The sequence below is a fragment of the Acartia tonsa genome, chromosome 1 (genome assembly GCF_053477335.1).
Source record: "Acartia tonsa isolate MP-2025a chromosome 1, ASM5347733v1, whole genome shotgun sequence".
NCBI classification, from domain to species: Eukaryota; Metazoa; Arthropoda; class Copepoda; order Calanoida; family Acartiidae; genus Acartia; species Acartia tonsa.
In genome coordinates this window covers 60489400-60501931 of record NC_137260.1, presented here as the reverse complement: position 1 = coordinate 60501931, position 12532 = coordinate 60489400, and the positions used below count along the sequence as shown (strand labels likewise).

The 12532-nt window shown below is 33.5% G+C and overlaps 1 protein-coding gene across 1 annotated transcript; it reads left to right on the top strand.

Annotated features, from left to right (window-relative positions):
- The first annotated feature begins 3719 nt into the window (after window positions 1–3719).
- Window positions 3720–12369, top strand: LOC145328275 (uncharacterized). Its single transcript, XM_080171902.1, has 6 exons — window positions 3720–4084; window positions 4286–4362; window positions 9328–9485; window positions 9599–9747; window positions 10633–10749; window positions 11804–12369. The coding sequence occupies exons 1-6, from the start codon at window positions 3876–3878 to the stop codon at window positions 11865–11867; spliced, it is 774 nt and encodes a 257-aa protein (XP_080028028.1). The 5' UTR covers window positions 3720–3875; the 3' UTR covers window positions 11868–12369.
- Window positions 12370–12532: the final 163 nt, after the last annotated feature.

Sequence of the window (12532 nt, the reverse complement as noted above, 5' to 3'; positions counted from 1 at the left end):
TTGACATTACTGCAATAACGCTATCTTAATAATAGGACTTTGTAGATATAACAGCACGACGTTTTTGACAGGGAAATTTCATAAATTATCATTTCCTAAGTTGTATTCTGAATTTAAAAGGGGGGTTGATAAATGATCCACAACCAATATGAGGGACTTTACCCTGGCACTTTTATTATTCCCACCCCGACTTTTTAATCCTCTTACCAAACACCTAATTTGTCCGCTATTTAAAAAGATGACTCTTGGGAGTGGGAACAAAATGTTATACTACAAATGGGAGACAGAATAAATGAAATACCGAAAATCCGCTGATTTTTTAAAGCAAAGCTACTTTATAATTCAAATGTTTCATTAAGATTCGTCAATTAATTGGGGTGCTAGATCGATTCCTACATTTTTAAGTTTTTATGATTTTCTCAACTCCTATTTAAGGTAAACGGCTGAAATTTTCAGGGATAGACTAACTTAACATTCTGCTAGATCGATTCATAGATTTTCATCCTTGTTTACAATATAAAAAATCTTGAAAGCTAACAATTCCAAAAAGCTTTCTTTAAGCATACATCTAGAAGCTCAATTTAAATAGATATAAAAATCACTCTTTATTCATTAATATATTTTTTCTCTTTCGAATTTTGTGTTTTTTTTGTGTTCTTCATGATAACTGTTTTATGAAAACTTACATGAATTTTTACATTTCTAAGCTTTTTCTGAAAGTACAAAATACCTTGGATCTCGCTACCACTGTACCAATACGGTTCTCCTGTACATTGAAACTTCTTATAGGTTCAGGGAAGGTTTATAACTATATTTTGGATGGGTACCACTACCCTCCCAAGAGAAATCACCCTAGAAAAAAATTACCTCCCTGTACCATTTTTTTTTTTAAATAAAATTGAAAAAGCCTCTATGCTCATAGCCACTAGTTATTTCCTGAGAAAATGTACAAATGTAAGAATAAAATCTTCCAATAAAACTAAAATTGTGAAAACTTTGTGACTTCTGGTATAAGTTTTCTTTAATAATCCCACCTCAAGGTTATCTATAAGGTTTATCTATAATAGTAGTACGATGTCTGTTCGTCTGTCCGTCTGTCTGTCTGTCTTTTTGAAGCTCAAGATCTCAGTTTCCACTAAACCGATTGAGCTCTTATCTTCAGGGAATATACCTACTGGTCCTTTGATAGTTTTAAAGCTATTTTCTTGGGGGGTGGGAAACCCCAAACCCCTAAAAAATAAAAATACCCCCACAGAAATTGTTTTTCTTTTTAAAACCAAAATTTAAAAAGGGGGGTCGACTAAGCCCCTCCCCACAAAAAAATTTCCTATCCCAAATATTCTTTTTTTTTTACTTTTTCTTTTTAAATCTAAATAACACAAAACTAGGTTGATCAAACCTCTTGGGGGAAAGCCCCTAGAGGCTAGGGGCGAAGCCGTTAGTACTATAAATTGTGCTAGTGGCTGTGCCCCTTGTATCTAGGGGTTCTGTTTTCCATGGTATAAGAAAGGGGCCAGAAATTTATCCTTGGACTTATATGAAGCAACCTGAAAACTAAAACCCAATAGGTTGAGTAGTTCTTGAAAACTTTCTACTTTATATAATAGGATAACCGTTTTATTTGGTTTGTTTGTTAGTCCTTTATTATCTAGCAAATCCACTGATTGAGTTCTCTATTTGAAGGAAGCTTCATGCAGGTCTTTAGGTGGTTATTTAGCTTTGGGCTATTTTGCTGCCAGACTACCTTTTCATTCAAATACATATCATATAGATGCTAGGGGTGCAGCAACTAGTATTTAAAAAAAAATATTGTTCAAAATTTGATAACCGGGGTTATCATTTTCGAGCCTAACATATTTATTATTATCTGAACAAAAGCTATCATTAAATATATAATCAACAAGGATAAAAGCATTCATGGAAGCAACTCAATTTGACATAAAGGGTGTTTAAAAAAAACCAATCGCTTCACTTTTTTCAATATAAACCTTACAGTTTTGGTCCAAAACTAATAAAAGAATAATACAATTCATGCCCAAGCAATGACAATAATAAAACAATATTGAATTTTAAATCTACTCACCCTTCCAGAGCACTAGAGCTCAAAACCTAGCCCTTGCAGAGAAATTTGCCCTACGCCGAAAGTGCATATTTTATTATAAATTAAGACAAATTTTTCTTTTTTAAAAAAGAACAAACCGTCTTAAGTCCTTGAAATTTTGTAAGTAGACCCCCATAATGTTTGGGGTCTTTAATGGGGCATGTAAAGACTTTTCTATAGACACCTTAACAAGGTTTCTAACATAATCCTAGCAAATTTGGCATCAAAAAGAAAGACCTGGCAAACATCAAGAACAAGATTTAAACAGAGCCGCCATGCCTCAATTTTGGATGGGTCTGTATTTTTTATCCCAAATTGACTAGGATTGAGGTAGAAACCTGTTTAAGTTGTCTAAAGAAAGGTTTTTACATGCCCCATCAAAAACTCCAAACATTATGGTGTCTATCTCCAAGATTTGAAGTACTTATGGTGGTTCAAATTGTGAGCAATTGGTTTTTTGTTAAACTACCTACCTTTGGGTTACATTAAAGGATTTTGTTATTGCGTTTCAATATGATCAGGCAATTATTTTATGTCTGAAATAAAATATGTCTAATGGTCTCTAGCGTTATAAATATTGCCCTTACTCCCATTAGATCATTATTATAAGAAAATAAGATAGATTTGCAAATTAGGATTTCGCGAAATTTTAAATTAGTTCCTATAATCAATTTTATTTAGTTATATTATTTGATTTGGTAGGGCGGGGGGGGGGGGGGGGTGAAATTTTGGCAAGCCCCAAATGTAACATTTGACTGAATAACCTTGATTTTCACTTGGTATAATCTTTAGTATCTGATAATTGCACTTTTCCAAATCCTCTCCCCACCAACACTCCACTCAAACAAGGATAACAATATTCTTAGAATGGAACTTCAACAAATCGGACAAAACAACATTAATCCTTATATTAAAGAAATAGGGTCTCTGTGTCTGTTGCAAAGGATGTCGCTAATTACTTAGCCGATTCGGTTTTTCTTTACAGTTTAGCTTCTTATTAGTCATAAGAAAGTTCATAGATATTTTGAGGGAGGGGTAACAACAACCCCCTCAACCCCCACCCCCCCAAAAAAAATAACCTTTTAAACTTCTTTTATACTTCTATCGTTGATCTATAATAATAATATTAAGGTCCAAAGAAATCGAATTTAATTATCTATAAAAATTGATTTAAATTCATACTGCTTGATTTTGACGTAATTTTAAATTATATACACTATACTTTATCGTCTTAAAATTATAATTTAAAGAAAAATCTAATAAGAGAATGAAAAAAAGATGTTGATAATAAAAAACATTACGTTACTACCTACCTATAAACTATGTTTTCAGAATAATGCCTCGAAGTTACAGGAATCCTCAAACTGATTTTCAACTGTTAGAACAATTCTAATATGCCATAATTAATAATGAATAAGCTTTCCGTTATGTCTTAATTTAGAAAATCTTTGCTTCGATAAATAAATCTCATACTCTCCTCCCATTGGTGGGTTTCTAAACCATATTGTTTTGGCGGCACCAATCAGAGCGTAGTTTGACAATTCCCTGGCGGCAAATGATCCTCTTTTTATGTTCAGCCTTTCAAAACTTGTGAATAACAAAAGTCAGAGGTTAGTTAGGATTAATCTTTTCATATATTAAGAATATAAATACAGTGATAAATTGATGCCATTTAATACTTTAAACAGTATATATATATATTTTTGCTAAATTGTGCTTTTTAACAATTAAAAAAAAAACATTTTAATCAAATTCATAACAATATTTGTTTTCAATGACTAGATCTCAACCCTACCCCACTAAAGCTAAGTCTAATAGTCACAAATCAGCCGTTTCAACTGCTACTGCAAGAAATATATCTGCAGCGGCTAATATAAAGTCTGCGACCGCTGCAAGAAGCCGAGTCGTTGATAAGCTAGAGCCGCAAATTAGCCTCCAGATGCCAGAAAAATTATCTAAACCAGTTGTCAGTGCAGACTTGAGGTAAATTCATACTTTTGACAAAGATAGTAGGTAACATCAATAAAAGCGAAGCTTGATAAATGACGAAAATCAAATATGATATTTTCTGTAGAGACTTTAAATTTATTTTGTATATAAATAAATTTAAACAAGACGAAATCCCTTTAAAAAAAAATAGATTTCCTTGAATCCTGATATCATCATACATTTTAATATTTTTAGTGCGCCCCCCATTAGCAACAAATCATGGAAAGAATGTGTTGATATCCACGATTCAGATTCAGAATCTACAGAATCAGGTGAGTGGAAACACTGTTTGTCTAATTAGACAAATAGCATAAAATAATAGAAAGATTTTGTATCCCTATTCCGGTATTGCTTCGAACAATAAATATCCGCTGGATCAAGACCGATTCCCAGCCATACTGAAAAATCATATATATAATCGTATTACATACAATTTTCCACGGATATTAAATCTTAAAATAATAAATCATGATACCATTTTTGTTTGCCCTTAGGAGCTGACCAAACTGTTTTTTCATTTTAATAGCTGCGGAATGCTGTCTATAATACAATGCGATAATTAACTATTCTTTACATGCCGTTCCCCGACAGAAATCGAATCTCCCTCATAGCATTTTTGACATACACAAAGACAAAATTAGTTATGAAGTAGATTCATAACAACCACAGTACATAAAATGAATGGGAGAAGTTATATGAACCTTCACCGAAAATTGCAGCTATATAGAAGAAGCCAAGATAATCAAGTTTCTTCTGACAAAAATGACTGTCAAAGCGTAAACTGACAGATCGACGTACAAAACAATGTCTAAACTGAATGCATAGACCATAGGAATTTTCACAAAAAAATCTAATCTTTATATCTTAAATATAAGCCAAGGAAATCGTGTTTCCTATAAACCGTACAGACAAACGGACAAAGTTAATCATAGAGTAGCTGTGCTACGTATTAAAAAAAAATATTTTAAACAAAACATTATTCTCTGTTATCAAAATTTATTTACATTTCAAATGCAAAAATACATACAAATTTTTAAATGTAAAGCTTTTCTTCTATGTACATGTATATAATGTTCTATGTACACACCAGTATCAGTTTTAATTCCATGAGAATTATACCTGGAATCGTGTAAAAAAAGATATTCCTATGAAAAAATGATTCCAGATAAAATAAATATTGCTTAAACGATGCACTTGAGTCTGTGGTCATAGCTCTGGTAGGGAACTCTGAACTCCAGGCTTCCATAGCAGAATGGCTCAATGATATCAGCACACTCCTCGTACTCCACCTCAGCACACTCTTGCCTGCTTGTTGTCACACACTCGGCGTAGGCGGCAGCCTTGCACCCAGTGTTGTACCCAGTGAGGGAAATTTTATTCAACACAGGCACATTGTAGAAAATGGCGTCGCTGTCCTTGCAGGTGTAGACGGGAACTTCCGTTTTCTTGAAAGTGTCGACCAGGGTACATTCTTCCCAAGTCTTTAGAACACAGTTTTCATTGCCGGCCCAGACCTTCTCACCGGCCGCGTTCAGCACCCACTTGGAGTCGCACTGTTCCCGGGTCACGTTCTTGCACTCGGGCTTCTTGTGATTCTCATTCAGGGGCTTGGTGCCGGACTGGTAGCAGTCCTTGCCGTGGAAGGGCAGTCTGTCAACTCCGTCGTCGTTCACGGTTTTGGTAAAGACATCAGACGCACACTTGGCGTATCCAACCACCTTGCATTTTTGCTCAGGTATGGCCACACACGCAGTGTTTACCTTCTTGTTGCAGACACGGGCAGTTCTGTAGGTACACAGGTCGGTCACAGAGATGTTATACTTGATTTCACTGTACCGGGAAATGTCGACACATTGGTCGTCGTGGCCGTCGCCGTGGTGATGGCCGCTGCCGTCAGGAAAAGCTGCGACTAGAGCTGGCAGGATGAGAACTATAGCGGTTAACATTGTATGTTTGTGTTAGCTTGATTAGTTTACAAGAAACTGATAATTCAACTCTGAGTTGTACCTCTTTTTATACAAAAAAAAATTCATGATTACAGTGGTTTAATTAATTACCATCACCTCCCCTTTTAAAACCTTCCCCCATCCACCCACCCCTTTAAATTAAATCAAATTTTCCCACCACACCCCAAACCGTGTCCGTCCGTTGCAATGGAGACGGGATAGGGAGGGAAGGGGAGGTATTGGTTGACCGACCGCACAAAGCAGGTTAAGATGACCGTCAGAAATATTTCTTGAGAAGCCAGGCTATTTTTAGATTGTAACGTTTTAGCAATGAATTTTATTAATTAAAAAAAATTTTAAATTACAATTATAATGTTTTGTGATAACGGCTATTGAAACAATTTTTAACTCTAGTTAGAAGAGTAAAAACTATAATAGTATGGCTTCGAAAACGATTAATATCTGCTTGATAAGAACTGATTCTCCTACATACTGAAAAATCACGTTTAACATCGTATTATAGACAATTTTCTACGGTTAATAAAATAAAAATCATAATATTAATACCAGTTTTTTTACCAAAGGGTTCGAAGGCCCAGGCTTAAAAGGCTTAAAAGTTTTTTTTTTATAAAATGCATAGAAAGAACTTGAAGATGATGAAAGTCCCCCAATAACGTCATAAAAATGAGGGATGAGGAGAGGAGGAGTGGGAAAAATAACCCCTCAAAAAGAGAGTTTGAGATCCCTCGTTTTTATGACGTATATAACATGCTGATATTTTGAGTGATTTTTTTTCATCTTCAAAGAACTTTACCATTTAAATAAATTTAAATAAATAAGACTATCCTTATAATAAAGTAACAGGATGTGTGTTTGTATGTTTGTCTGTCTGTTTGTCTGTCTGTTTGTCTGTACCGAAGGATCTCGCTAACCGCTGAACCGATCGGGTTCTCCTTAACAGGGTAGCTTCTCATAGGTCCCGGGAAGGTTTATAACTATTTTGGGGTACCACCATCCTCCCAAGATAAATCTCCCCTAGAAAAATTACCAACCCCCCTCAAAAAATTTATCTATTTTTTTTAAAAACTAAAATAAAAAATTGGGTGGAGGGGGGGGGGCGACTTTTCTGCTATGGATCATATAAAAATTTCAAGAATGAAATTATGTATATTGCAAAATGTCACATTAAGGGATTTATTGACAATACCTACCAGAGAGAGTTTGTTGTTAATCAATTCTAATTGAGAATAAAGCTATTGTCATAATTTTGAAGCTCCGATACTTTTTGATGTAGATGTAATCTCTCGTTTATTTAAAAAAACATTTAAATTGAAATTTAATTTATTACATTTCTTGAAACTCTTAATGGCTTAAAATAGAAATTCACCTGATATTTCTATAAATAACATTTTATCAAGATTAAAGAAGGCATACATTAAAAGGGTGGGCAATCAAATCCGCCATTTCTTTGATCATAAAATAGCCAAATGTTAAATATTTGTAAAAAAGATTTACTTTGTTTCTTTTCCTAGAAGCAGTTGAAAATCAAAATATCGAATTTGATTAAATGCTAAATTGTAGTTTTGATTTTTTAGTAAAGATAAATTACTATGCCCTAACATTATTGGAGTATAAGGGATGTTTATAAAAATAACCAAACCATCCTGAGACCTATGTAAATTTTTTTGATATGGAAACCTTTTTTGGTTCAGTCATTAGCGAGAACTTAATAAACCGTTCTATTTATATGAAAGGACAAAGCTTTGGTATAAAACTTTTGTTCTGATATCTTTTGATAATTCAATAAATGTCAATTTGTGTTTTCAGAGATAGGACGTAAAAAATTGTTTTCTTGTTTTCAGCTAAATCTCTAGATATGTAGTATAAAATAGGTCCCTTTGCAGAAGTGATTAAACCCTAAATAAATTGCCCTTATTAACAAAAGAAAATATAAATAATAACGGGGTTAGGAAGGGGAGAGGGAGTGGGGGAGGTGAATAAAGAATAAAGGCTTGATTTAAATCTTGAAAATTAATTAAGAATAAAAGAATAAAAATCTATTTTTAGATATTGTCGTTGTAAATCCTATCAAAACCATATCTTGGACATTTATGAAGATTATTTGAAGAAATATTTCAAAGCTGATATTGGAATTGTATAAATTTATGAAAAGCAGAGTAAAATATTTAAAGTTTAAGAATGTATAATAGATTTTTCTATCACTTTCTAGGGAGGGAGAGGACAATGGGCTGTTTATTATACTATTCCACAAAGTTTTATTATAACGTTTTCTTGTTCTTTGGCCTAACAACTTTGGGGACTTTTATTAAACTTTGTTTGGTCAGTTTATTATTTTGAGTGTCCCAACTTTTTTATCACTAATAGTAATCTACAGAAGGGTCGATTTGTGCATCATCATTGGGAATATTCAATTTATCGGTCATTGTCTTATCTTTTTGGATCCCTTATTACTTTCACTAGCGGCTTCGCCCCTAGCCTCTAGGGGCTTTGCCCTAAGAGGTTTAATCAAACCAATTTTTCGTATTTTAGATTTAAAAGAAATATTTTTTTGGGGGGGGAGGAAATATTCATGTCTTGGGGGGAAATAGTTATAAACCTTCCCGGGACCTATGAGAAGCTACCCTGTAAAGGAGAACCCGATCGGTTCAGCGGTTAGCGAGATCCTTCGCTACAAACAAACAGACAAAAAAACATCGTTCTACTTTGTATTATAGATATAAGAAATTCTTTAAAGGCATTTACGACAGGACAACTGAAAAAAATATTGTTCGCTTCAAAATCTTAACTGTAAAATTCTAAATATAAAGACAACACAAAATATTTTAGTATTTCATTTCCAAACTGTCTCTAAATATAATTAGTTAATTTTTTGTGCTATTGTTTAAACTGTATATATTAATATTTCAAGACTATGTGATTTAATTATGCATAGTTTGTTCTTAAAGGAATAAATTATTAAATAATAAAAACTTGGACAATACGACTGTAAAATTCTGCCGCCTTTCGTAACTGGAGAATGAATGGTTGTAAATAACTCAATTATTCATTAAACCCCTTCCCTGGTTAAAAGCATTTGTTATACATACCAAACACATAGAAGATAGATATAGATACTTTCCCTTAAAGTTTATAGCGAACCGAGAAACCCAGCGAAGTATGTAACGCAATAACCCCCTTTCTTAATTTTTAATGTTAAAATATGGGGGAGGGGGTTCTTATTAAGATTAGTAACATTTTGTTTTGGTTGATGTTTATTTCTTTAATATTTAGGTTTTCTAACAGATTGTGAATCTGATGAAAGTAATTCTGGCGGATCTGGAAAATGTGGAAGTTCCGGAGCCAGTGAACCTGACTGCTGCTCTACACCAGGCATAGAATACTTTAAGAAAGAAATATATACCTTAACTTTAAGGACTGACTTTTTGTTAGTGACTATAGGGTTGCTTCTCTTCCTAGGTTTCAAATTTCATCATCTAATGTATAGGATAATTGTAACGAACTTCCCTAAACCCAATTGTAGAAAAGCTTTGCTTCATAATAGTTTTCTATAACAACAGGTCTCTTCTATAATTCGGCCAGATCTGTTGACCGGCGGCTGCGACAGGAGGCTGACGGCAGCGCCGGCGGTCAGCCTGATACTGAAGGTACCACCCAGCCTGCTGATCCAAACAATGTTATGGTTACTGTTAGGTTAGTTGTTTGTTTTGTTTTCCATGATAATTATAAATGTATAAAAATGCGAGAGACAGCTTTCCGCGAATATTAAAAGGAAAATTATAAGATTAATACCTGTTTTGTTAGTTCCGAGGGGTTCCGAGCATGGGCTAACAAAACTGATATTAACTATATGATTTTGCTATAATTTATACCTATTCCAGTATGGTTTCGAAACCGATTATTATCCGCCGGATTATAACCAGCTCTCAGCCATACTAAAAAATCATGTATAGCATTGTATTACAGAAATTTTCCGCGAATATTAAAATAAAATCATGTAATTAATAACAATTTTGTTAGCCCATGCTTTCGACCCCTCGAAACTAACAAAACAGGTTTTAATCTTATAATTTTTAACTTAATATCCGCGGAAAGCTGTCTTTAATACGATGCGATAAATAACTATTAGCGAATTTAAAGAAACCAAGACGCTTTACAATAAAAACAGCACTATACACTTACAAAAAGTCAAGCAATAAACATTTTACTGTATTATTGGTTTTAAAGTTTACACTTTTTGTCACAAAAATGCGGTTATTTATTTTTCCTTTAATTAATAAATGATAAGTCAAATAGTTAATTTCTTAAAATAAATCTAACCTTATAAAAAATATAATAATGTGGGCTATTGTGAAGCTAATTAAATTTTTCTTGTAAAATTAGTCTTAACTATAAACAAAAAGTAAAGGAATGAACTTATTTAATATTTACCTCTAAATGATCTATTTATGAAACAGCATAATGTTCCTCCAAAAAATACAAAGTACCAATTGACCACGGGTAAAATTTATACTGGCCTCTCATTGGTATGGTATGACGTAATTTAAGGCGGCACTTTACGCTGTTTCCTATTAATAGAGGCCGCCACAGGCAGCAAAGTGTGAGCTCTGCCTTTGCAGAGCTGCGAAGTCTGCTGCCAACCTATCCACCAGAAAAGAAGCTGAGCAAAAGTGAAATTTTGAAGCTGGCAATAAGGTAACAACAATAATTTTGAACAGTGCAATGTCTGTCTTCCTTTATAGAAAACTAGCGGCTTTGCCCCTAGCCTCTAGGGGCTGTGCCCCAAGAGGTATAATTACATCTTTTATTACCTAGAGAGCCCCCACTCCACCACTATTTCAAATAAATTTTAAAAATTGGTGGGGGGATTTTTTGTTTTTTGGGGGGTTGGGGGTGTTTTAACCTTCAGGAAAATAGCCTAAAACCACCACAGGACCAGTAGGTATATTCCCTGAAGAGTAGAATCCGATCGGTTCAGTGGTTACCGAGATCTTAAGGGACAAACGGATAGACAGACGGTCGGACAGACAGACATCATTCTACTTACTTTGTATTATAGATAAATTTATAATATGCTTAGCCCCTAGTATCTAGGAAAATTTCAACTTAGATTACAATTTTTTGAAAATATGAACATAAATAAAAAAGATCTTAGTATCAATCCTTCTTGATCTAAATACAAAGACGATTACTTACATTAGTAACAAAGCTGTATGAAATTATGACAAAATAAACGGAAAATGGGAAGACAAAATTTTATTCCAAACTGAAAGACAAAAAATTACTTCTGAGGTGGATTCTTAAAAAAAATTGCCCCACTAATCGCTTAGTGAGGCAAAATTGTTTTCGTGAAAAATCCTCAAAAATCACAAAAAAATCTACAAAAATTAAATAAATCTTATGTTAATAACCCTTCTATGATTTTGTTAAATTTTTGTAGATTTTTAATGTGATTTTGGTGGATTTTTCACGAAAACAATTTTACCCCACTAGGCGATTAGTGGGGCAAATTTTTTTTAAGAATCCACCTCTGTACACATTTAATGATATTAATGTCAGGTACCGAGCAAAGTTTTGCTATGAGTTCGAACTCTTTAGGATATTTATCGTAATTTTCTTCTATTTGTATGTTGGAAGGTAAATAATAAAAGTGGGACAGCCCTAGCATAACCGACACAAAGAAGGATAGTATTAGACATAAACACTTATATAGTAGCTTCTATACCAATAACAAGTAAATATTTTTCAGATACATTGGAATTTTAGAGCATATACTAAACTGGCAAGAAGAACAAATTAAATATATCAAATAATCAACACAACAGTTGTACAGAAGCTTCGCTTACAAAATTAACAAGTATTAAAATTGATGAAAACTTGCTAGTAGGGAGAAGACACTGGAATTTAAATTAATATCTATCTATAATATCTTCCATTGTCAAAATCCTGATTTTCTGATTAAATGTTGGGGCATAGTCCCTTTCGTGGCAACGCTCCTTAAGGGGCGATTCTTCGCATTTTTCACATTAGGTTTTCTCCTATTTTTAGCCCCTGCGGGTGGGGGGGGGGGGGCTCTAACCTTTCGGGGCCAATTCCCTAACCCTGTGGGGCAATTAACTAACCCAATATAACCTAACCTAACCTAAAATAACCTATAAAAAGCCATTTTAAAAATATGACGAATCGTCCCTTCAGGGGCGTTGCCACGAAAGAGACTATTCCCAAATGTTGTACTAAAACTTTATGTGATTCATATTGATGATATATAGATTAGATATATGTATTTAAACGTTATAAATAAATGTTATCGAATTATATTCTTTTTTTAAATTTATTATATTCTTTAATAACAACAGTAAAACAAACATATCACAAAGTACAAAAGATCACAAAGATGTAAAACTTTTAGAATTTTTTTATAGTGTCTATAAAAAATGACGTCATACTGTGCTACCATTGGTCAATTAAAATGTATACT